Source organism: Rhinolophus ferrumequinum, chromosome 4 (assembly GCF_004115265.2).
Source record: "Rhinolophus ferrumequinum isolate MPI-CBG mRhiFer1 chromosome 4, mRhiFer1_v1.p, whole genome shotgun sequence".
NCBI lineage: Eukaryota > Metazoa > Chordata > Mammalia > Chiroptera > Rhinolophidae > Rhinolophus > Rhinolophus ferrumequinum.
Window position 1 is genome coordinate 61,331,202 of NC_046287.1, and position 27,175 is coordinate 61,358,376.

The following is a 27,175-nucleotide window of genomic DNA, read 5'->3' on the forward strand; positions in this document are numbered from 1 at the left end:
TCAAATTACAGATGAGTTCTTAATATTCCTACTTGAAGCATCAAAGATTAATCTGTGTCCTTCTGCAAACAATTCTTCTATTTTAAGTAGACTCTTCCCATGTCATTTCTTTAATCCAGAGCTTGCAACTAATTGAGATTTCACTTGGAAGGCAAGATGAACACATTTATCTTTTAATCGTTATGTTGTATTTTATCGTGTTTTGGTCTGGCATTGATGAACGCCTGATGGGATACAGCCAAGGCACCATATGTGGTGGTGTTAGTTCAGAGCCAGCAATGCAGGCTTTCTTACTTGCCAGCTGTTGGTATTCAAGTGTGCCAAGAGATTGGTCAACTAAAAACAATATTGGGTTCCTGAGGGGATCAGTAAACTTGAGTTTGTGATAAATATAAAATAGAACTTCTTTAGTTGAATATGACACAGAGTATCCAACTTTACAGAATATCTCAGCTGTATTATAATAAAATAATTTTTAGTATTTTAGAAACCAACTAATATTCCCAGATGCAGTTTTGTTTGTTTGTTTTAAAATACAAATGCTAAGTTTTCTAAATTTCCCTTAGTATGAAATATGTGAAAGGACTCTATGGCATATAGGCCTATTTGATTATATTTAGAGTAGACGGAAAATGAGGTTTTTGTTTTTGTTTGTTTTTTTCTTTAGGAGACAGTTCTTTTAATTTGGTGAAGATGCTATAAAGTATTTTTTAATAGAATGTAGACAGCATGCTAGGTCTGGAATTGTTTTGCTTTTGTATCTCTAGTCAAAAAAAATAACTAGAGGAGGTGGGCAATAAAAGATTAAATAAACAGTAGTCCTTTCTGTAGCAGCCAGCTGGGTCCCTTGTATTACTGCTTTCAGTTTGCCAGAGTTTTGTAAGCATGTGGGGCTGTATGTCTTTAGAGGAAAGTATTGTGTCCTTCTTTACTAGAACAATTATACAACTGTAGTGTGCTGTGAAACATGGCTGATACGTGGAAAAGTAGGTCTGAAAAGTTTCATGCCAAATGGTAACCGGTAACCAAAAGGATTCAAATTGTCAAAAGAAATAAAAGATCGCCACTAGTGTCTCTTTCATCTCCCCATCCCTAAGAAAGTAATGATAAGGTGGAAATATTGAATTATCAATTAAATGTCTGTCTTTAGAGACTTTTAAACAGATGAGTGTCAGTGATAACAAAGTTTCTATCACTTTGTAAGTATTTTATTCTACCATTCTGGGCACTTACTTTTACTGGTGTGTGTGTGTGTGTGTGTGTGTGTGTGTGTGTGCGCGCTCTCATGTGCACACACATAACTGAGCCAGCATTTTAAATACCAAGTTTATAACTCTCATGTTGCCTTACTTTGGAGTACGTTCTGAATCAAGTACCATTAGTATATTGACCAATATGTTCTTTTGCTCTATTTCATTCAATAATTGGGAGACTTTTAAAACAGGTATTTTTAATTTAGACAGGTAGAAAATGGCCCATTGTTAAGGAACCTTTTTTTTGGAAACTCGAGCCATTTTGTTAAGTTTAATTTATATGTATTGAATAAAAGCTTTGAGATAATGAAAATGAAGGGAAAACCCATGTTTTAACAACAGAATCTGTATTTGCATCTTATCCATTTGGCAATTATTCTAAAGATTTGCTGTATTTAAATGCCTATTTAAGCAAGATTATACAATTCCCAATTAATTTAACTGAAACTCTGTCTAGTAAACAGAAGCTTTCATTTTCCTTTCCAGCATTCTACAGAAACTTATTCTAAATAGATCAGATGTTGGGATTTGGGAAGACTTAATTTTTCAGAAGTAAATAATGTATTCTCTTACCAGTATTTATAGAAGTATCTTTTTTTTTTTTAAGAGACCTAATTGTAATAAATCTACACATGAGAAGGAATACTTCAATCACTTACGTTTTGGTATTAGAAAACTTAAGCTTGTTTTGTTTTTCTTTCTTGCCTCACATAGTTTTTCTCTCCTCATAGAGGAATTTGTCTTAGTTCTTGGTTGTTAAAAATCATTAAGCTATTACAGTTTCTTTTTTTAAAGATTTTTATTTAAAATATAGCTAGCATACAACATTATATTAGTTTCAGGTGTACACGATAGTTATTCAACATTTATATACCTAAAGAAGTGATCACCATGATAAGTCCAGCAACCATCTGACACCGTACCAGGTCATTAAGCTAATTCTTAAGGACCAGAAATATTTTCAGAAATATTTCAAGATTTAGAGAAACATTGCTCCTCCTTTGCCCTCCCTGTGGTGCCGTAGGAAATGTTCAGTCATATTTCACTATAGTTTATGTTCTTTAGTATTTCCTTTCATTTGCAGGGTGGTATAAAATAAAAGTTACTTAACATTCTGTGCCTTTCTTTGTAATGGTAATTTTAAATAGACAGGTTACATTAGGGTTTTTTTGGGGGGGTTTTCATTTTAATAATAATAATAGCAATTTATTTTGTATCTGTAAATCAAACTCTCTCTACCAGACACTATGGGAATGAATTGCCACAATTACACTAAGAAGTTATTTCCCCATTTCATATGATGAGAGCACTGAAGCCCAGATTAAATGATTTATTTGGAGGGTACAAAGTTCTTAAATAAAAGACCAGCATTTGTACCTAATGTTTTCTTATTTCAAAATCCATGTTTTTTACACTACCCCGCTTCTATTAAATATATGAAATTCATTCAACATTATATAACTTTTATTTGAAGATTCTTATGTTATTACCAATTAGCAACTTCAAGTTCCATTCTTTCATCTGGGTCAGAGATATTTCTTGAATCTGTCTCAGTAGGGTAGCACCAAATGAAGATAACATTCACAGAAAAAAGTACATGATTACCCCTTTAAAAATAAAGCTCTTCCTCTTTTCAAAATGATCTCTATGAAACTGCTGTCATGATTTGTATTGTAAAATTCTAGATCATTATAAGCTCACCAGTAACCAAACAGAGAAATTTTCCCTGATGTTGCAGTTCCCTAGTTTTGGGAGTGGCCTATAGCCTATTATGAATTTAACTAGGGGATGGGGGATGGGAAGGAGAGGAGAAGTAGATGTCATAGGTGAATTATAGCACATCTTAATGTTTTCCTCCAAATAGGATAGCTATATTGGTAGATCCAAAGTACTTTTTATGAACCCTTAAGTTGGTAATCACTTTATATAATGGCAAAGAAATTTAAATGGTTTGCATTGCCTCAGTAAAGTTCAACAAATTGTGGCCCCTTTAAAATCATGTATCATCTTGATAGAGAAAAGTTTCATTATCTGGCAGAGAAAGAATCTATTTTGAGTATATCTCAAGATAGGAATAGAGAAGAGGAGAGACTAAATTCTGCCTTTAAGCGCTACTTCATACATTGAAGGTAGATCAGGGTCTCTACTATGTTATGTAAATCTTATTTCTAGCAATTAAGTGATACATTATTTTGTTTTCTGGGTTGTCATCATAGTACTTCTAAATATTAAGGGATGTAGCCTTGTTTTCCATAGGGCATTTTCAGTATGATGTCAAATGCAGTTTACATCTTCAAATTAATTTAAATTTCCTTCTGGGTATATAGGTTTCCATATAGGGATAAAGTATTGAGTAGCTTAAACTCCCTATAATTACTATATAAAAACTTTTCTGTCAGCTCTTTCTTTTTCTTCATACTCTTCCCCCCACCCCCAACTTTAAGCACAGCTACCTAATAGGTGTTGGTTTATTTTTTTTCCTATGGAATCATGGGTAGTTTCATTGCAGCTCATCTCTTTCTGTTTGTTTCGTATAGGGCTGATAGTTCAGGACCATTCAGACCCCATGTTCAGTTCATATGCCTATAAGTCCCACTACCTACTGAATGAATCAAATCGTGCAGAGTTGATGAAATTACCTATGATTCCTTCTTCGTCAGCTTCCAAAAAGAAATGTGAGAAAGGTAATAATCAAAATAGTTTATCTCTTGCTTTTATTTTTGCATTTCCTATTTTTTTCTTTTTAAATGAAGGGGGGAAATGTCTGCCTGTCAAGCACCATCTGTTGCTTTTGGTAAATTCTACCTTGGTGGTTGTGACTGTGTCTTCATATGGCTGCAAATTATTAAAAAGGGCTTAAAATAATTCCATTTATTACAAATTTTTACTCTTCTCCTTGAATAAATTTTCACACATACCGCATATCTATGGGTTATTAAAATTGAAAGACTAGGATTTTCCCTAATATAGAGGAATATTCTAAGAGCGCTTTCTCTTTTGCCTGATATAGAACTACAATTCATGTTAGAATAGAATAGACATAATTTGTTACTAACTTTCGAGATAAATTATTAAATAGAGGGAAACCAAGACACTGATACTTACAAGATTTGATTTTAGAATACATTCTATCATTTTGTTTCTTAAGTGTTTTTGTTAAGATGCTATGGAAACTAGTTGCCCTTCTTTTATGAGAGACACATTGGTGGGCCCCTGGGGAAGACACCCCAAATCCTGAATATTGAAAGGCAGCCCATCTGAACTGAAGAATTGCTTATGGATAATTTATCCACAGAGACCCAAGAGATAAATGTATATTTATATTCTCCCAGTTAACTTAATCTATGGAAGAACATCTTATCTTGTGTTTAGCTTTACATAGCCTACTTGTACTAAAGGGGAAAAGTGGTTTAACAATGATGTATTATTTGGGGAGTAACGTGGCAAATGATGGCCTTTTCCTGTATACATTCCCACTATGATCTGGGGGCCAGGTTCAGATTCTTTAAAGAAAATTTAATTCACACCTAACATACTGGGTATATTTGAAATGGGCTTCCCCCCCTTCCATTCTTTGTGTTGCCTGCTTGATGTATCTTTGCTCTTTGTCAGAATTCTGAAGTGGCAACCCATGACTAAAAGAAAGTATAACTAAGCAAGCTGATTAGAACCTGTAGAGAAGAACGTTGGAGAGAGTATTGGGTTTTTTGTTTTCATTGAAGCCATAGTATGTCCCCTTACTGGTGACACCATCTACTTCTAAAACAAAGATGGATATAGGTCTAACTCTGTAATTCAATAAAACTAGACTACCTGAGGCATTTTAGGAAATGCCATATTTTCCTGCTGGCGCCTTTATAAAATTAGATTAATTCAATTGTTGCTTACTTTGTTTTCAGTACTCAGTATTGATCTTGACATAAATTGAAATTATTTTGAGCCCTCTGTTTGCTTAGCTTGAACCATATCTTACTTCTTTTGCATCCTAAAGCAGTTTTCTTGCATAGCACCAAGGTGGATTGTTCATATTTTTATTTTTCTATTTCCCTTGTGTATTTTTTGTCCAAAAAATCATGATTTTCATTGATGATTCTTGGTCTGTATTTCCTCTGAAATAAGACTTAAAATTAAGGACTATTCTATAATGTTAAAAACAGCCAGCCTTGATTTTGCCATATCAGCTCTAATATACACATGTCCTCTAAAGCTATTTGCAAAGACTGCTCTCCCTATTGATCATTTCTTTCTGTTGGAAAAATGAATTCTCATTTTAGTTTAAACTTACAGAACTCCCTACCTAGGCTAAGAGCACTCGGGCAGCTAATTTCTAGGTTGGAGACTTGGAACCATTGATCCACATTGAGATTTGCAGGCAAAAGAAAAAAATTCCAGTGGTTGAAGTGAAAGCTTTTAAGCAGAGGAAATATAGTAATTTAATTCATCACTGATTGTATATGGATTTTTGTTTTGTTTTTATGTTAATCAGTTAGAAGTTTGAAAGTCTACAGGAAGACAAGATTTTCTGGAAAATTAGCAAACCCTCAAAAGGTTGGAGCATGTGATTTGATAAAGTTGTGCAGAGGGCTCCTAACCTTTTGCTTACGAGACTTTAAATCTCAGTACACTTGTGGGTTATAGGCCTGATTTTCCAATGGGAAGATGTTTTTGTTTTGTTTTGTTTTTTGTAGTCTTTATTATATTTCATCTTCAGTGGTTAACATTCTTCTCTGTCACTTGTGGAAATACCCATTAGAAATACCCAATCTCCCCCCAAATCTCTTTTATTTCTTTGCATTTAATAATATTTTGTTTTGTTTGTTGCACCTGTTTTGGTCTTAATTCAGAGGTCATTTTGTGTATTTAAAAGGAAAGGATTTTGCTAGGGAAGTTGGAGGGATCTCCTTGTGTGTGGTACCTCATTTTACACTGATGTTTACTTAGTTTTATGCTATAAAGCAGTGGTTCTCAATATGAAGTCAGAAAAGACTTATGTAAACAAAATTTTTGAACTATGCTTAATATTTTACAAAATCTAACAGAATCACATTTATGCAAACTAAGGCTGCATGAGTTTCTTTTTATTTGGCTATGATTTTAACAATTCAGTGTGATAATACTAGTTTTGTTATTAGATTCAGAAGCTCTGATTGGCAGTTCTATATTTCTTTGGTTAATAAAAACAGGAAAAATGTTACTTTTAAAATGCAGTGGTTTGGGTTTTTGTTGTTGCTGTTGTTGTTGATAAAATATTTGAAAACATGGATCCATGAGGAAGGAAAAGGGGATCCTTGGTGATGAAAAACTTGCAAACCACTGCTGTATAGCCTGTTTGACTTTATCTTTACTGAAAAGGTAATGATCATATAATCACCTACTTGAGCAAATGGGATCCTTTTGATTTTTTGTATTCTTTTATGGGAAGAAAAAAGTACTGATCAACATATTGGCTATTTTCACTCTTGCTAAATTTTTTATAAGGGGATTTAGTTAACTGTGGCACTGGATTAAAATACAAAGATGACCATTGCTTGCTTTCTTAGCTCTCTTAAGGAGAAAAGAAAGTAAGGTGCTACATATTTCTTTGAAAATGTGCTCTCAGATCTACTCCGTCTAAAGATTTCATGCATCTTTTTTGTCATATGTTAAAGAGTGTTAACTGCCTGCTAAACTGATACTTCAATAGCCCACATTTTAGAGGGGTAAAGAGTACGGTAATGTTTCTCTTACTACTCAAAAGCCCTGAGTTTCTGGCCACCAAAGCCCTGGAAAGCTAAGTAGCTAAATCTATTCCTTTGCTTTCTATTTTAATCCATCACCATAGATATGACTCAGTCCCTTTGTTATTTTCCCCCAATTTGAATCAAATTTAATGCACTTAAAAGATAACTTTCTGCTTTTTCTTTTTCTCTTTCCTCTTTTCTCAGTTATTAAGACTGTTTATTTGTTTCAAGGTGGAAGATTGCTCTGCTGTGAATCGTGCCCTGCTTCCTTCCACCCCGAATGCCTGAGCATAGAAATGCCAGAAGGCTGCTGGAATTGTAATGACTGTAAAGCTGGCAAGAAACTACATTACAAGCAGATTGTTTGGGTCAAATTGGGAAATTACAGGCAAGTTTTTCCAAGGATAAAGAGGAAGTATTCAATCATTGTTCAGATATAGGTTCATAATCTGTATACAAAGTAGTCAGGAGATAGAACAGCACGGAGCTACTAAAAAAGAGAAGAAAAGAAACGTATTTTGAGTCTGCTTTTTTAGAGGATTGGGAAGGTTAGTTGTAGGATTTATTTTTTGGATTGGTTGGTTGACTTTTGTTTTTAAGTTCCAAAAGTTGTTTTATATTAGTGACTGTGTACTCCTAGATTTTGGAATAAAAGGTCTTATGTGAATAGTGGGGAAGATGTTTTCTTTGTGTCCTGATTAGATTTATGTTGATTTCTAATTTCTAATAAAGTCAAGAGTTTATTTCCTGGCCAAAGTAGCTCTCATTGTCCATAAATCTGTTGCATTTTAGTTCTAGTAGAAGCTCTAAACTGTGTGCAAAAAGAGCTTTGTAGGATTTAAAGAGAGATTATTTCATTAAGAGCTTTTAGTTCTTAAGGGGATGAAGTATAAAATGTGATTGCCACTATTTTAATAAGGCTTTCTCCTTTTAAGAAGCCTGTTTTTAACAAGCCTTCACTGACCAGGAATAGCGATATATTTTTTTAAACTCTACGTTCTACATTTTGAGGGATGTATTTATCATTTTACTAAGAAAATAGATGCTATTCAAGAGAGTGCAATAGAGTCCTGCTTTTCAGTTAGAATTGTAAGTAAGATATATTTCTATAGAATTTCAAACATTGTAATTTTTTTTAACAGGGGCTATGTTATTTTCTCTGTGTTTTAAGTAATTCTTTTTGGTTACTTTGTTTTTATCTGAGATAAGTGCCATTGAGGTTGAGAAGCTACCCCCTTACTTTTTTTAAAACATGATAGGAAATCTCCAAGTCCTAAAAAATATTGACAATTTGAATACATAAACAATTTTATACTGTATTGCAAACAATAGCATAAAGTTTTATTTTTTTTATCTACTCAAAATTCTTATCTGTTTGATATACTGCATTAGGGTTTTGGAAAGAGTGAATATATTTTGTAGTTTCATAAATTCTTCTGGTTTTATTTGTCAGTAGCATAAACTTTTAAAAAGCAAATGTCAAACCAGGGGAAAGTGTTTGCTCTCTTACTTTCAATAAGAAAAGACAAATACCTAGAAAAAGGGATGAAGAAGGGAAAGAGCCAGTTGGCAGAAGAATACCGAATAGAAAATAAACATGTAAAAAACTGCCCAGTCTCACAAAAAATAAATGTACATTAAAAGCAAAGAATTTTTTTTTTCAATTAACAGATTGGCAAAGATTTAAAAGAGTAATTAATGATTTTGCGACTAGGGAGGGCATAGGGAAACAAATGCTCCCTGTAAGCCAGTCTGGCATCATATATTAAAATTATAACTCTATATGCTCCTTGACCCAGCACTTCTCTGTCAAGGAATTTATCTAAGGAAAAATTGGACAAGAAGGCAAAAATGTATTTATAGGGGTGTTTGTTGCAGTATTATTTCTAATTGTAAAAATTTGAAATAATCCCAATGCTCAGTCAGGGGATTTGTCAAATTATAGTATACCCATACTGTAGAATACCTTGAAGCCAATAAAAGAATAATGCAGGTCTATATAGTAACATGAGATAATATCCACGATATATAGTTGAATTCAGAGAGCATATTAAACAGTGTCTTTTATGTGTTTAAATACATCAATATATACATATATTATCTTTCCATGTGTTTATGTACTTTTTAAAAATTGTAGATCTAGAATAATACGTTTTCAATACCTGGATAGAAATACATCTAATGTTAGTAGTCTGAGGCATGAGATACAAGGGAAGGCATTTTCAATTTTTCTGTTACACATTTCTGCATTATTTTAATTTTTAAAAGAAACACACACATACACACTGCTTTTATAATTAAAAATATATCTCTTTTGGGGTGGGGTGGGGTGGGGTGTGGGTTTGATAGTTGAAAAGACATTGCTGGAAAAGAAATATCTAAAACCGTGTAAGAAGCCTTCAGATCTTCAAATAAATTTCAGAATATTTCCTTTTTATTTAATTTCTTTGGCTTTTAAAAAAATACGTAGTTGACATAACATGTTAGTTTCACGTGCACAACATGAGTCAATATTATTTGTATATATTGCACAGTAGGTCTAGTAAACATCCATCACCTCACATGGTTCCTTATGATGAGAAAAATTCTCTTATGATGAGAATTTTTAAGATCTACTCTCTTAGCAACTTTCAAATATGCAATATAGTACAGTATGATTAACTGTAGTCACCATGGTGTACATGACATACTTCCTTTTTTAAAAAAGTTATGAATATGAAAATATCTTTGCCTTAATTTAATTTTAATGCTCAAGTTTTAATCACATTGCAGTTTAAAGAAGCCCAAAGCTGTGCTCCAGTTCATAGCCCAGTGATTTTATATGCAGGTCAGATTCTTGTAAGTTTTGCAAAGACTTTCACCCATGAACTAATTCTTAATGTATTTTTTTTCCAGTCAGCCCAGCTGGGCCACATGAAGCTGTTTCTTTTCAATAACTAGTTACTGTAATGTGGTGCTTCCTGGGGGAAATATGAGGACCTGGAAAAGCCTCTGGCAGAGAGTGTGCCTCTTCCTAATTGACCTAGTGAATGCAATTCTCATGTATATATTAAATACCTTAAAATGCTTTACAAATAACCATTTCCTAGCCTACTTTGAGGGGAAACCAAATACTTCTTACACAAAATAGTGTTGTTTTGTTTGAATAATTTGAGCACACTCTTACCCACATGTGTAATTAATTCTTAGATAAACAGCAGAGTATCTATTAGATGAAGCATGTTCAAGGTCTGCACTGTAACTCTGGGGTGTGACCATGCTATAAGAGACTGAAAATATTTGTTTTTGTGTATTTACTGTTCATATTGATGATTTGACATACTACAAAAGCTTCACACTTTAATTCCTGACTTGCCCTATTGCTGGAAACTGTCAAATGTGCCTCACAGATGGTTTCCTTTAGTGATTGCTGTGGTATTCAGTCATTATTGCATGAAACAGTTATGTTTCATTCTGTCCTACAACCCATGTTTATTATGATCTAAGATGAATTAGATTCTGAAACGCACTGATATAAACCTAGTACATTTGACCAAGAAGTATTTATCCTAGTTGATTAGAGAGTCAGAAAATGCTGATTTGAATAGGAGTGGTCATTCTTTACTATAGCAGTGGTTTATTCTCAAATAATTCCCTTGACTACTAGAAATAAACTTTTACGCTTTGAAAAACAACGTTGGTTTTAAGAATGCCAAGTTTGGGGAAAAACATGACTTTTCTAGGATTGAAACTGGGTTTGGAATAGTATTGGTAAATGCTAATTCTTACGTTGGATAGCGGGTTCATTGGTATTTTATTATTACGTTCTATAGCATATAATTTCCTGGTATATATTCTTTTGTAAATATCAAATATTAATTTTTTTAAAGAAACAAACTAGATTGGGCATTTAGGGCCTAGTTTGTTTAGTCTGTGTTCATCATTTCATTAATGAATTTGTTAATATATTTTTAAAAGATGTGTGGTTTGGACAGGGTTAAAGATAAACAAAATATTTTTGTGTCCTTAGAGTCTGAATGAAAATTGCAAAGTACAAAACCTTTTTTCCGCTCCTGTCAGTCAAGTAAAGAGTAGTGTGATTTTCATCCTCTTGTCTAAAACTGCTTTTGTTTTCAGATGGTGGCCTGCAGAGATCTGCAATCCCAGGTCTGTGCCACTGAACATCCAGGGCCTTAAGCACGACGTGGGGGACTTCCCTGTGTTCTTCTTTGGTTCTCATGACTACTATTGGGTGCACCAGGGCAGAGTGTTCCCTTATGTTGAAGGAGACAAAAACTTTGCTGAGGGACAGACTAGTATTAACAAGACCTTCAAAAAAGGTAAGTTGGGTGATGTTTACCATGGCACAAAACTAAGACTCTGGGGTAGATGTTTCATCATCTCCTAACTTGCATATGAAACGTTTCTGGTATTAGAGAATTTTCACCAGGCCTTATGATCCAGGGTCCATAAGTCTCTAATCCCGTTAGAACCATATCAGAATCTAATCAATTAGAAAAATACATTTTTATCATAGTAGACTCTGCTTTGTATGTGAAAGGAGTTTCTTCAGTGATCTTTCTACAAACAGAGGTTTTTCTGGGAGTAGTCTTCGTCAAGTGAAGCTCCTTTAGCTCAGAAGAGTGGTAAAAGCTTCCCTTGAAGAGCCTTACAACTGTTTTTGCCACGAGTTACCAGGAAGTTTGGTTTTCTGGGTAAGAGTAAAATGAATGTAAATCTAGTTCGAGGTAAAATGGTTATCTTGGGTTCACTTGGAAACCTCTGATCATTGAAGTAGGACCTCTTTTCCGAGGCAGCAGCTTGCACAGAGCCGTGTTCAGCCATAAATGAGTCATATCCTATTTCAGTGTTACCCTACCCTGGTGGTAAATGGTTATTTCCAGAATATAATTTTAAAAAGAAAACCTCAGGCTAGATTCAGTGCATTGGAGAAGTGTAAAACTACTCTTATAAGGGTTTTTGTTTGTTTTTTGGTATTTACATACTTTGTTTGGTCTTATTGGCAGCACTGGAAGAAGCTGCAAAACGTTTCCAGGAATTGAAAGCACAAAGAGAAAGTAAAGAAGCAATAGAGCTTGAAAAAAATTCAAGAAAACCTCCTCCTTACAAACACATCAAAGTGAGTCTTTACCCATGAAAACATTGGTATTTGACAGGCAAGATGAAATGCGGTACTCTCTTAGTAGTTACTAGGCCCTTTTGACTTGTGAAAACTTTTGCTGATTACCACCCTGTCTTATGTAAAACAAACTGAGCTTTTGTTGGAAGCATCAAATGGAAGCCGGAGTTGTGTGCTGCAAGGCTGAGGTCTTGGATAAGCCCGCCTGTACCTAGGAGCAATATGTTTGGTGGAAAATCCTGTTTCTGCTCTACCAGGTTATCCTCTAATCAAACGAGAATTGAGATAGTTAGCCCTTGTCTTCCAGACAGCCCACAGTTGTTTTCAGTTATGAAATTTCAATCAACTAGTAGAAGGAGAAATACACAGGATAAATAAGTGAGAATTTACATCAGGTCCTGATATTTTTGTCAACTAAGAAGAGGTAGTTATTATTCTTAGCTTATTCTTGGGGAAATTACAATTAAGAGAAAGTACCTTTCTCAGAGTCATGCCACAAGACAGTAGCAGAGCCAAGTACAGCATGAACATTTCTGATGTTCCTGTTCAAATTCTTCCCTCTCATTTGTGATTTTGTTTTCTAGGCTAACAAAGTAATAGGAAAGGTACAGATCCAGGTTGCAGACCTGTCCGAGATTCCCCGCTGTAACTGCAAGCCAGCTGATGAAAACCCTTGCGGCTTGGAATCAGCGTGTCTCAACAGAATGTTGCAGTATGAGTGTCACCCGCAGGTGTGCCCAGCTGGAGACCGTTGCCAGAACCAGTGCTTCACAAAGAGGCTCTACCCTGATGCAGAAATCATCAAAACCGAACGAAGAGGCTGGGGCCTCAGGACCAAAAGGAGTATTAAGAAGGTAGCATGGGACGGGGGAGGGCAGTGTTGGAGTGGAAAAGACCAGGACCTATGCCTCGTAGAGATGCTTCAGTAGGGATAAAACATATAGGGACTTATGGCAGAATCTTGAACCTTCCCAAGTTGAAAGTTTGGTACTTCTTAAGCAAAGAAGAAACAGTAGGAAGAGGTAATGATAAAATACACATAAACTTTGAGTGTCTTATGATTAGTCATTAAAAAAAATGAGAAAGGGACATTTGTCATTTTCTATTTGAAGTATTTTTTTACTTGCTTAAGCAAAGTAGATTTAAAAGACTTAGTGAAGGCAAAATAGTAAAATTAAGAATGTACTGTGGTAGAAACTAGCAAACCTGAGATCTTGCTCCAACATCATTATCCATTAGCCAGGGACCACGGCCAAGGCAGTTAACTTCCCAGAGCCTCAGTTTCCTCATCTCTAACATGGACAGAGTAATTCCTGCCCTATATATTTAAAGTTGTTGTTGGTCTCAGATTAGATTATATATACAAAAGCAACTGCGAAAAGTTGAGATCTTTAACCCTTTATCTTCATTCTTATACTTTGAGGCAATTTTTCAAAGTGGTCTCTGTTTAACACAAGAAATGCATACCCATTGCAGAAAATTTTTTAAATGCAAGTAACTCAAAGAAAAATGAAAATCACCAGTAAATCCTACTATTCAAACAGTGGCTCTCAAATTTTAGAGATCCTGAGAATCTCCCATGGTCCTTGTTAAAAACAGTGTCTTAGTGAAATATCTGGGACAGAATAATCTGCATTTTAAAACAAGTCCACGCCCTGCTCCCACTTCCATGCCCTCCCCCTGCTTGCTTAGTGCCAATATATAGGACACGGAGAGGTATTCACTGAGAGAAGATGGACCTAGTAAGAATTTTAAATTACTCTTGACATAGTTCTACATTTTTTAAAATCACCTTTATGATGAAAGAAAATCAAACAATACAAAAAAGATTAAATAGAGTGAAATTCCTCCTTCATCCCTTCAATTCTTGGTCTCCTCACCACAGATGACCGTTGTTAATAGGTTGCTATATAGCCTTTTAGAACTTTTTCTATGCAGTTATAAACATAAATGCATTTACAAATACATATTCATATATTCCATATTTGTAGGGTTTTTAAAACAAGTATGATCATATGTATTATTTTTTTCCCATTTAATATAAGTATATCTTTATGGCGGTATGTACAGATTTCAGCTCATTCCTGTTAAGTCTCATTTTATTCCATAGTAAAATGTACCATAATTTAACGTATTTTCCAATAAATTTATATATATAAATTTATTTATATTTGTGTATATATACACACATACACACATACTTAATTCTCTAGTGAACTTTTTTTTTCTTTCTTTTTTTTTGCCATGGACGTGGGCTTTATTTGGGGACTGTTGGACAAAGGTGGGGAGGGAGCTAGGATGGGTGGGCAGATGGGGGAGGGGCGTCTCAACTTGCTGTTTAATTTAGTGCATGTTGCCTAGAGATTAGGATGACTGAGAACAGCTGTGGAAGTGAGAGGAGAGGAAAAGGGAAAGTCATGAAATGGACACTTTCCTTAGGGAAGGAAGCTAGAACCAGGATATGGGACTGGGGGTAGGGAGGGATGGCACCTTTCATATACTGAGGTTCAGCCAGTCACTGCTCGCTGCCAGCTTCCCAACGCCCCAGCCCCATCCTAACTCTGGGCCCAGGTTCCTGCCCTGCTAGCTCCCTCAGCTTCCTGTAGAGAAGAGGGGATGAGGATGTGGGGAATGGCAGCACCCTCTGCCTCCGGCTCTCTTGCCCAGGAGAATTGCATACTCAGCCTGCCCTGAAGTCCCAGCCAGAGTCAGGAGATCAGGAAGCCTCGGTGCAGGCAGGGGAACAGTTTTGCCCTCACCACCCCTCCTGACACTGTCCCACCCAGCCCCTCACATGAGGTTGCAGCTCTTGGCTCGATCCTTGTGTATCTCGCCTGGTCTGGCCATCCTGCCAGCTGAGCAGATCACTGCAGTCCCCGGCGTGAGTCAGTACGGCGAAGCTGCCTATGGCCGCGGCCCAGGGAGGCCACTGTGGCCACATGGAAAACATCCCTGACGCTGCGCTCAGAGGAGTGGGAAGAGTACTCCACATAGGACACGGCCCCACACCTGCTTGGCCAGCACAGTGCCCTGGAAGGATGGAGTAAGTCAAGGGATCAGGTCAGAGGTCAGAGGCCAGGGAACGGGGTGAGCAAAGTAGGGTGTTTTCAAACTAGAGATTGAGAGAGTCAGAGGTCTAGGGTCAGAGGTCTCTGCTGGGACTAGGTTAGGGGTCAGCGGTCCTACCTGCTCATGTGGAGCAGGGATAAGCCTCTGCTTGGACAGCTCCCTTAGGGTGGCCAAGTGGGTCCGCTTGTCCAGTTTACAGCCAACCAGCACAACCTTGGCACTGGGCAAAATGCCTGAGTCTCCCGTTGACACTTCTTGAGGACACACTGTCCAGAATTTCTGGTCGGCTAATATTCAAAGCAGACAGGCACAGCATCTGAATCGGGATAAGCCAGAGGCCTGAAGTTATCTTAGAAAGAGGAACCTGAAGTGTCCCACGTGTTGAGCTCAGTGCGTCACTTATCATCTCTAAGCTCCCGGTGCAGTTCTCAGACACGGTCAGGGCGTAACTCCCGGGCTGGAAGTCCTGGGCGGACACCTGCAGCAGTGCTGTCTTGCCGCACTCCGTGTGCCCCCACAATCTTGCAACAGCCTCTCTGCCCCTCCATAGTGCTGCCTACGCCACACACACCCCCGTGCAGCCTGCCTACACACACACCCCCATGCAGCCTGCCTACACACACACGCGCACACACCCGTGCAGCCTGCCTACATACACACACACCCGTGCAACCTACACACACACACCCCCGTGCAGCCTGCCTACACACACACACCCCCGTGCAGCCTGCCTACACACACACACACCCGTGCAGCCTGCCTACATACACACACACCCGTGCAACCTACACACACACACACACCCGTGCAGCCTGCCTATACACACACACACCCGTGTAGCCTGCATACACACACACACACCCGTGCAGCCTGCCTACATACACACACACCCGTGCAACCTACACACACACACACCCGTGCAGCCTGCCTATACACACACACACCCGTGTAGCCTGCCTACACACACACACACCCGTGCAGCCTGCCTACATACACACACACCCGTGCAACCTACACACACACACACCCGTGCAGCCTGCCTACATACACACACACCCGTGCAGCCTACACACACACACACCCGTGCAGCCTGCCTATACACACACACACACACCCATGTAGCCTGCCTACACACACACACACCCGTGCAGCCTGCCTACACACACACACACCCGTGCAACCTACACACACACACACACCCGTGCAGCCTGCCTACATACACATACACACACCCGTGCAGCCTGCCTACACACACACACACACACGTGCAGCCTGCCTACACAAATACACACACACACACACCCGTGCAGCCTGCCTACACACACACACACACACCCGTGCAGCCTGCCTACACACACACCCCCATGCAGCCTGCCTACACACACACGCGCACACACCCGTGCAGCCTGCCTACACACACACACACCCGTGCAACCTACACACACACACCCCCGTGCAGCCTGCCTACACACACACACCCCCGTGCAGCCTGCCTACACACACACACACCCGTGCAGCCTGCCTACATACACACACACCCGTGCAACCTACACACACACACACACCCGTGCAGCCTGCCTATACACACACACACCCGTGTAGCCTGCCTACACACACACACACCCGTGCAGCCTGCCTACATACACACACACCCGTGCAACCTACACACACACACACCCGTGCAGCCTGCCTATACACACACACACCCGTGTAGCCTGCCTACACACACACACACCCGTGCAGCCTGCCTACCTACACACACACCCGTGCAACCTACACACACACACACCCGTGCAGCCTGCCTACATACACACACACCCGTGCAGCCTACACACACACACCCGTGCAGCCTGCCTATACACACACACACACACCCATGTAGCCTGCCTACACACACACACACCCGTGCAGCCTGCCTACACACACACACACCCGTGCAACCTACACACACACACACACCCGTGCAGCCTGCCTACATACACATACACACACCCGTGCAGCCTGCCTACACACACACACACACACACGTGCAGCCTGCCTACACAAATACACACACACACACACCCGTGCAGCCTGCCTACACACACACACACACACACACCCGTGCAGCCTGCCTACACACACACCCCCGTGCAGCCTGCCTACACACACACACACACACACACCCGTGCAGCCTGCCTACACACACACACACACACACCCGTGCAGCCTGCCTACACACACACACACACACACACACGCGCACACGCGCGGCCTGTCTCCTGGGCTTGCTGCAGCGCTCGGACCATGGACACTGGCTCTAGTGAACATTCTCGATCATCTATCTTCATGCACCTGTTTCTATAGGTTAGATGAGGTGAACCCATTCATTCAGCACATGTTTGTTAAACTTCTGTGTGCCAGGTAGTATTCTAGGCATTTGGAAAACAATAGTGTACAAGACACCTTTGTGGGACTATGATCATATTTCCCCGAAAATAAGACCTAGCCGGACCATCAGCTCTAATGCATGTTTAGGAGCAAAAATTAATATAAGACCCGGTATTACATTATATTATACTATATTATATTATATTACATTATATTATATTATACTATACTGTACTATACTATACTCGGTATTATAGTAAAATAAGACCGGGTCTTACATTAATTTTTGCTCTAAAAGACGCATTAGAGCTGATGGTCCCACTAGGTCTCATTTTCAGGGAAACATGGTATAAACTGATAATAAACAGATACTAGGTCTGACAATTAAGTTCACGAACTTGTTGCGACGATGTCGCTAACCTTTTTTGATATCAGAAGGATTATCCATTATGAATTTGTACCAACTGGACAAACAGTTAACTAAGTTTACTGTTTGAAAGTGCTAAAAAGGCTGCGTGAAAAAGTTAGACGACCTGAACTTTTCACCAACAATTCATGGCTCTTGCATCACGACAATGCACCAGCTCACATGACACTGTCTATGAGGGAGTTTTTAGCCAGTAAACAAATCACTGTATTGCAACACCCTCCCTACTCACCTGATCTGGCCCCCAATGACTTCTTTCTTTACCTAAAGATAAAGGAAATTTTGAAAGGAAGACATTTTGATGACATTCAGGACATCAAGGGTAATATGACGACAGCTCTGATGGCATTCCAGAAAAAGAGTTCCAAAATTGCTTTGAAGGGTGGACTAGGCACTGGCGTCAGTGCATAGCTTCCCAAGGGGAGTGCTTCGAAGGTGACTGTAGTGATATTCAGCAATGAGGTGTGTAGCACTTTTTCTAGGATGAGTTTGCGAACTTAATTGTTCAACTTCATATATAATGTTGAGTACCACTAAAAGCTGCTAAGAAAATTAAAGCTGTCAAAGGGAATATTGGTGACAGGTATTATTATTTTAAATTGATTGGTTAAGGAAGGCCTGAGGAGGTGACATTTTACGTGACTGGGTGAGGGAGAAAGCCATGGTGATACATACCAAGAAAAGCATTTGTGACTGAAGAAAAGAGTAAGTACAAAGGCCTTAGCATGCTCCAGGAGCAGCAAGGAAGCTAGTATACCTGAAAAAGAGTGACAAGAAGGGGACGGTAGATGGGAGATGAAGAAAGAAGGGTTGCCAGGGGTTAGGTCATATGGGGCCTTATAGGCCACACAATGGAAAGTTTCTAGAGGATTTTAGTAGGGAATAGCTTGATCTGAGACTTAATGTGTTCATTTTTCTCTGCATAATAATAGTATTACCACAAACTTGGTAACTTAAAACATTAACAGACATGTTTTATCTCACCATTTCTATGGGTCAGGAGAGCAGGGGATGCTTTGCTGGGTCCAGGTGCTAACCGGGGCTGGGTTCTCATTCTTGTGCCTCAACCAGGGAAGGATCCACTTCCCTGTTTGCATGGCAGTTGTAGGAATTCTGTTCTTTGTGGCTGTGGGTCTGAGAGCTTCAGGTGTTTGGGCGTTTCATTTGTTGTTTTGCTGCCCTTAGCTTCTAGAGGCTTTCTGCAATTCCTTGCCGAATGGGGCTCCCCAACATGGCCATTTGCTTCCTTACAGCCAAGGGGAGAAAGACACTCTAGCAAGATGGATGCTAAAGACTCAGTGTAGCAAACCCATGTAAACACATACCCCTGTCGCCTTTGTCATATTCTGTTGGTTAGAAGCAAGTCCCAGGTCCTGCCCACTCGGCAGAAGAGGATCACACAAGTGCGTGAACAGCAGGAGGCAGGGGGCTTGGGAGCCGCCTTAAGAGTCTGCCCGCCACACATGGGTCTCAAAAGAATAACCTTGGCTGTAGTACGGAGAATTTATGGTCATGGGGGGAAAGAGTGATTAAAAAGGAGATCATTATAATCCAAGAGAGATATGTGGTGGTGTAGACTACTAGGGTTATAGTTGAGCAGGAGAGAATTGGTTGGATTGCTGACATGTTGAAGGCAGAGCCAGTAGGATTTACTATATTTAATACCATGCATGTCATTCATACAAATTTTTGCCTGTGATTTCAGGGGAGTGTTTGGAGCCATTCTGAAAATTGTCTAGTTTAATACTTTACTAGCACCTTTTAATAGTAGCTGCATTTATTCTAAAACATATTCTAATTTATTAAAATTAAATTAAAGGTCAGTTGACCTTTGAACCCCACAGAGTGTAGGGACGCAGACTCCCCGTACACAGTCAAAAATTCACATATTTGACTTCCCCCAAAACTTAAGTTGTTCCTCAGGGGATTGGTTCCGAGAGAGAGAGAGAGAGAGAGAGAGAGAGAGAGAGAGAGAGACACACACACACACACACACACACACACACCACCCCCCCCCAACAGACACCAAAATCCGAGGATAATCCAGTCCCTTGTATAAAATGATGTACCTCAATACATACAGTCAGCCTGCCACATCCGTGGACTCCCAGCCACAGATGGAAAATAGTACAGGTATTTATTGGAAAAAGAAAAATCCATGTAAGCGGACCTGCATAATTTAAACCGTGTTGTTCAAGGGTCAACTATAATTAAGAGAAAAGAAAATATAATCAGGATTATTCTGCCCTTCATTTAGCCCTGGAGTTGCTAATGTAAGACCATTACTTGAGCTTTTACAAAATAGCTAGAAATATACAGTTACTAAGAAGCATAATCATAAAGACTTTGTAGGAACATGGAAAAGATTTTTGGCACATTTAGGGGACAGAAGCCAAGTACGAAATTGAGTATACACAGTCAGTCCCCTTCTTTTCACACATAAGAAATTCCTGAAAATATGAGCCAGAGTCAAACATGGCACTCTGAAGTTTCTTTCTTAGAAATTAAAAAATACATATGAAATACTGAATTAACACCCTGTCTTTTTTGCCACAGTCTTTAAGGACAGATTTCTAGCATTTTGAAAGGTTTTTATGTTATTTTTATTCACAATTGAATTCACAGTTAATGGTTTTAAGTCCAATAAGCAACTCTTTGAGGCTAAAGATTTGTCACTTTGGACGTGTAAATTATTTCTTTTACAAAATATCTAGAAATATTTATTCACAATGGTATCAAGTTTATGAGACTTACACTCGTGTTTGATATCAGCACTTTAATTTTTCTATATTCACTCATTTTCATAGAATAGTAAATATAAACCATAATAAATGGTTCTCAAGCTTTTAAAGCCACAGAACCATTTCTTCAAATGAAATCTTATCTTGAAAATCAATATGTGGAAAAGGTGAAGTATAGCTGATTTGGTTGAAATTCTGCTCTATAGGTTTTCATTAAAGAAAACTTGCCGTGAAATAGTTCAGTAGTTCCCACCTTTTCCGCAGTTTCAGTTAACCTGCAGTCAACCGCAGTCTAAAAACATTAAATGGAAATTTTCCAGAATTAAACAATTCATAAGTTTTAAATTGAGCACTGTTCTGAGTAACGTGATAAAATCGCACGCCATCCCACGCTGCCCTGCCCGGGATGGGACTCGTCCCTTTGTCCCGCGTCTGCACTGTATGCGCTACCTGACCATTAGTCACTTACAGCTGTCTGGGTCATCAGGTTGGGAATCAGTGCTGCTGTTCAAGTCACCCTTACTTTACTTAATGTCCCCAAAGTGCAAGAGTAGGGATGCTGGCAATTTGGACATGCTAAAAATAAGTCATAAAGTGCTTCCTTTAAGTGAAAAGGTGGAAGTTCTCAACCTAATAAGACATTTTATCATTTCACATCATCACAAAAAGGGTAAGTACAGTACAATAAAATATTTTGAGAGAGAAACCACATTCATGTAACTTCTATTACAGCATATTATAATTATTTTATTATTTTTTTGTTGTTAATCTCTTCCTGTGCCTAATATATAAATTAAGCTTTATTGGAGGTGTGTATGTATAGGAAAAACCATAATGTACATAGGGCTTTATACTATCCTCCGTTTCAGGCATCCACCGGGGCTCTTGGTCCGTATCTCCTGTGGACAAAAGGGGGCTGCTGTGTGGTAACACTAAGTGGCAATGCAGCCAAGATGGCAATGAAATCTACCTGTGTGGCCGGTGATACCTTATGATAGTGCAAAATGTTGTTCATCAGCTGATGTCAAAATCCTGGTTGGATGTAGTACAAGCCACTTAAGGCTGACAGTGCATCATACATGAAGGTGCACAACCGTCCTATATCCTTCATTAGAAAGGACTGGAAGGAAAAAGTGGAGAAAACAAACAGTTATATTACGGTATTGCAGTTATAACTTAAATGTGTTTCTTTTTCTAATTTCATTTTTTGTCATAGCTGTACAGTCAGTAAAAATGGGAGAAAAACCTAGAGGTCAGCTTTTGTGGTGACCACTCCCCAGTTGAAACAAGTACGTAGCTTCTTGAAACCGACTGGTGTTCCTCATTAATCTCACTAACAGCAGACCACCAAGGAAAAAGACTTACGTATGGGAGGTTAGGATGGTTCCTTCCAATTTGACCCAATAACTTTTTTAACTCTTATTACAGAAGTTGCAGGCTCTTATTTTATAAAAAACAGCAAAATGAAAAATAGTGACAGTACCAAATGCTGGCAAAGTTATGGAGAAACTGGATCTCATGCATTGGGAATATGTTGTGGGAATGTGAAATGATACCAACCACTCTGGAAAATAGTTTAGTAGTTTCTTAAAAAAATTAAACATATATTCACCATATGACCCAACAAATTGCACTCCTGGCCATTTACCCTAGAGAAATAAAAACCTGTGTCTACATAAAAACTTTTACCAGAATGTCCATAGCAACTTTATTTATAATAGCAAAAATCTGGAAACAATTCAGATGTTCTTCAGGTGAATGGTTAAACAAATTGATACATCCGTACTGTGGGATACTACTCTGCAGTAAAAAAAGAACAAACATGATACACACAAAAACTTGGAAGGATCTCAAGAGAATTAGGTTGAGGGTTTTTTTTTCCTTTCTTCGTTAAGCCAATCTCAAATCTGTATGATTCCATTTGCAGACTATTCTCAAAGTGAGAGAACTATAGCGGTGGAGAACAGGTTAGGGATGGGAAGGGGTGGAGGACGGATGGAGGGTGGCTGTGATTATAATGGAGTAGCACAAGGGGTGTCTGTGGCAATGGAACAGTTCTGTATCTTGGTTGTGGTGCTTACATGATGTACTACACCTGATAAAATTCCATAGAACTACACATACACGCACGTGCATGTAAATGAGTGTGTGTGAAAATCGGTAAAATATGAATAAGTTTTGTGGCTTGTACCAAGGTCAGTTTTCTGGTTTAATTTTGTAGTTATGTAAGATGTTACCATTGAAGAAAACTGAAGGGTACATGGACCCTTTCTGCACTGTTTTTGTAACTTCCTGTGAATATCTATAATTAGTTCAAAATAAAAAATTAACTAAGAAAAAAAAGAGCTCATTTGTTTGAGTCAGATCTTTTCCAGGTCTTACCTCCAAAGCTACAAACTAGTAAAGTCTGTTACGATACAACTTCCAAGGCTCGAGGTAGGCTTATCTCCAGATCCCAGTGATATACTTGAACTATAGAAATAATACTTTCAGGAAAAAAAGACAAGCAGATTATTACATTTTGAGGCACCGATACAAGAAAAATCGTGCCACCTGAATGCCCACGAATAACAGCAACTGTTTGTTTCTAGGGTTGAAGTTATATTTCTAGGATTCTTTTTGGTTAATTCTCTTGGATTATACATGTGGTATTAAGGAATGATTTCTGATATAATACACTGATTTCACGTTTACATATTGCATGCTTCTCTGCAGGGTGAATTTGTAAATGAATATGTTGGCGAATTAATTGATGAAGAAGAATGCAGATTGCGAATCAAGCGAGCCCACGAGAACAGTGTAACTAATTTTTATATGTTAACTGTTACCAAGGTAAAATTGCTTTTTTTTTGTAAGAAAAAGGGATTTTTTTGTTTTCGTTTCATAGTCTTAGGTTGAACTCAGTTTCCTCTAATTAGAGTTTTTCAAGCAAAGTATAATGATTGGCAGTAGCCAGAGTGCTTACCCATTATAATGTGCTAATTATGCCAGAGTACAAAATGATTGATGATTGAAGCCTTGCACATGTCATGTGACACAGCATTGTGGAAGGCTAACCAGGATTAGGGTTAACATATCTGGATTTTAATTCCGGCTCTTCTTAGCCACCGAAGACTTGGCCCTCGGTTTCTTCATCACTGAAGGAGAGAATGAGCTCTGTAATTCTAAGTTATAAACGACCATTAAAGTTCTGATTAAAATTCAAACTCTAAAAATTCTAACTCTAAAAATTGTTCTGCATGTTTAAACCTTTTTTAATGAGTTAGGGAAAATGAATGCTGTCATAAGAAAAATGACAGTAAAACTGCTAGTTTAATACATGTAATTGTAAGTTCTATTTGATGCACATTACACCAATTTTCTCATTTCTCAACAGTCCTCTGATTGACAGAGGACAAAAAACTGAGGTCCAGCCGTGATAAGTGATTTGTTGAATATCTTGTTACCATTTAATGATGAAGAGTCAAGATTAGTACCCATGCTTCCTGTTTTCCAGGCTATCTCTAAAACTGAGTCAGAATATCATTAAAAGGAAGAACTAGAGATCATTTAAAAGAATACTATTTTGACTGGTATGACATTGTTTGAAAGTTTTGCAACTTTCGTGAACATACATTTCATAAACATAAAATGCCACTTATCTATGATTGCTGATTGGATCCTTAAATCCTATCCTCACTGCCAGTGACGCCTGCAGCCATCTTGATAACACCTGGGAGGCTCTGTCCTCTAGAGCTTATCTAGATTATCAGGAGACCAAATGCTGAGATTTTTATTGTATTTTGAACTTTAGTGTAAGTAAAAATAGAACAAATAGATAACTCCTAGAGAGTACATCCCAAACTATAGCCCTTCCATCAGTCAAATCTGAAAGTCTTCATTCAGAGGAGAGGTTTCTCATTTGCCCTGCTTCCTCTTTTATGGCCTGAACTCTCAGCCATCCACCCCCATGCTAGTTTTGCTTCTTGCTCAGAGTAGGAAAGGAGAATCAACAGCAAAACACCATCACCAGTAGCTATCTGAACGCAGAGCTCTCAAATCAGAAATACTTTTCTAAACTCATGGCCAGGTAATCTTCTAAGTAGCATTATTCTATGATCTGATTGTTTCTAGAAACAAACCTAAAAAGAAACTAAATTTCACTCTATCTTGATTGCTTTGACTTGAAGATCATCAAGTAAAATAGAGAATTTGGTAAATTGCACAGAGTGCCACATTTTCGGGTTTGTCAGTTGTCAGACATCAGCTGGTAGCAGAATGCTGCTTGCTGCCCTGTGGCTCTTGACTGAGGTGGATGTTTCTGTGATAGGTTTGTATTTAGTTTTATGTCAAAGGGACCTTTCATTTCTTTTCTTTCTGAAGGACCGTATAATTGATGCTGGCCCTAAAGGAAATTATTCTCGCTTCATGAACCACAGTTGTAATCCGAACTGTGAAACACAGAAGTGGACAGTGAATGGAGATGTTCGAGTTGGACTGTTTGCTCTTTGTGATATTCCTGCAGGTAAAATAGTAACTTACTCCCCACATTCCCCCTGCCCCTGAGGAAGCACATACATTCTTTGAAAGCAGGATATTCTTTAAGGTTTGATGCTCAAATAGTTATTCAAGTAAGATAAAGGATTATATTTAGAATTGTTATTAGAATTGTTCTCTGCCAGTAATAAGGAAAAATCTGTAAACTGCAAAAGGGAGTTTAGCAAGAGCCTTTATGTAAGAGAGGATATTACAGAATTCTGTGCGTCTATCATCCTACTGAACTAATTCTCCACAGTGCTGTCTATATAATGTAACCAGAGGTAGCCAGATGGTTAAGCTTTTGTTTTCTTTTTTAAAGTATTAAAAGCCTATGTTGACATCCGCTGGTTTCTTGGTTTGTTTGTGAGGGGTTTTGTTGTTGTTTTAGTTTGAAAGATTAATCTGTTTCAAATTAGACATAAAAGGCTTCAGAAGCTAGACTTATTGCTTTATTTTTCCTTACCCATCCAGCATCTTAACAGCAAAATTTAGTTTCCCCTTTCAGTTTGTAGAAAAATGGGTGAGAAGAGAAATGCTGTAACTGAAAAAGATTTAAACTGTTGATAGACTCATTGTGAATTGTTCAAGCCCAGCTAATAGAAAGCTTGGGCCTCCTAGTTTGTATCTTTGTTGTATTTACAAAACCTTGAACTCTTTTCTGATCATAACATAAGGCATTAATTACTGAAAATAGTATCATCACAATTCCACAGTCATATTGTTCATTTAGAAAAGAGAGCTAAACTAGAACCCAATTTTCTTAAACACAGATTTCAGATTCGCTGTTACAGTTTTTGCCCACTTCAGTGAAAAGTATATGACAACTTTTGTAGAATATTTATTTTTACTGTAATCATTGGTGGATGGAGGGTGTTTTCTTCTACGGGTTTTTTTTTTTCTTTTTTCCATCACTATCTTCAATGTAGAACATGGGGGAGCAAAAAGTCTTCATATCAATTGTCTCTTTTTTCATTATGAGAGTGTATCTATGATAGCTTTTCTCTTCCCCATGACTTGAATATGAATATTTATTTCTCTTATGTTTTAGGGAAGGAGTTAACTTTTAATTATAACCTGGATTGTTTGGGCAACGGCAGAACAGAGTGCCACTGTGGGGCAGATAACTGCAGTGGTTTTCTTGGAGTGCGGCCAAAGGTCAGTTGTGCAGGGAGCTCCCCGTGCCAACAGGAAATAAGGAAGGAGTGGGGCTGTTGAAGAAGTTTGTCTATGACCATGTCAGGGAAACGCTGGCACGTGGGTACCTGGCTTAGTTTGCAGATCTTCAGTTGCATTTACCCAAGGTTTAGAGTCTGCCTTTCTAATAAAGCGTGTCTTAGTAAGATCTGTTCTGGAAAAGTGTTTGTATTTCTGATTGAATTTGAAGTTAGCAAAATCCTTTTTGAAAACATTAAAAAATTCACAATATCCTAAAAACCACCGAATTATACACTTTAAATGGTCACTTTTATGGTATGTGAATTATATATCTCAGTGTCCTTGCAATTGAGGAAAAAAAGCACCTTATTTAAAAGTCAGTGAAAATGAAATCTTATTTTTATTATAATGCTGTTATGGGCTAAGTCCCCTGGTGTTTTTAGTTAATTGAACAACAGATGAATTTAAATGAATGTGTCGTAGGATTTTCCCTTCTATATAAAGCTTCATACACTCTGATCATTGAAACTGGTCCTTTTTTCCTGCCAGTCGGCATGTATGTCAGCAACTGAAGAAAAGGCAAAAAATGCTAAGTTAAAGCAGAAGAGACGAAAAATCAAAACTGAACCAAAGCAGATGCATGAAGATTACTGTTTTCAGTGTGGAGATGATGGAGAGCTGGTCATGTGTGACAAAAAAGACTGTCCCAAAGCATACCACCTCCTATGCCTTAACCTGACTCAGCCCCCGTATGGTAAGCTAGAACTTTAAGACTCTTTGTCTGACTTGCATTTTTGCCAGCT

At 38.3% G+C, this 27,175-nt stretch overlaps 1 protein-coding gene and 1 pseudogene across 8 annotated transcripts in view; one reads left to right on the forward strand and one right to left on the reverse strand.

The window, feature by feature from the left end:
- Positions 1 to 27,175, forward strand: part of NSD3 (nuclear receptor binding SET domain protein 3) — a 101,407-nt gene that overhangs the window by 67,888 nt on the left and 6,344 nt on the right. For 3 of the 8 annotated variants that reach the window (XM_033104177.1, XM_033104178.1, XM_033104179.1), the window contains 9 exons: positions 3,791 to 3,937; positions 7,178 to 7,361; positions 11,090 to 11,292; positions 11,980 to 12,092; positions 12,677 to 12,946; positions 23,415 to 23,531; positions 25,062 to 25,203; positions 26,266 to 26,372; positions 26,922 to 27,126. In XM_033104177.1, the coding sequence (XP_032960068.1) occupies positions 3,791 to 3,937; positions 7,178 to 7,361; positions 11,090 to 11,292; positions 11,980 to 12,092; positions 12,677 to 12,946; positions 23,415 to 23,531; positions 25,062 to 25,203; positions 26,266 to 26,372; positions 26,922 to 27,126 (1,488 nt within the window). The remainder of the gene's footprint in view (positions 1 to 3,790; positions 3,938 to 7,177; positions 7,362 to 11,089; positions 11,293 to 11,979; positions 12,093 to 12,676; positions 12,947 to 23,414; positions 23,532 to 25,061; positions 25,204 to 26,265; positions 26,373 to 26,921; positions 27,127 to 27,175) is intronic. The other 5 variants (XM_033104181.1, XM_033104180.1, XM_033104182.1 and 2 more) reach the window with 5 other exon arrangements.
- Positions 14,349 to 15,709, reverse strand: LOC117021291 (rho-related GTP-binding protein RhoN-like; annotated as a pseudogene).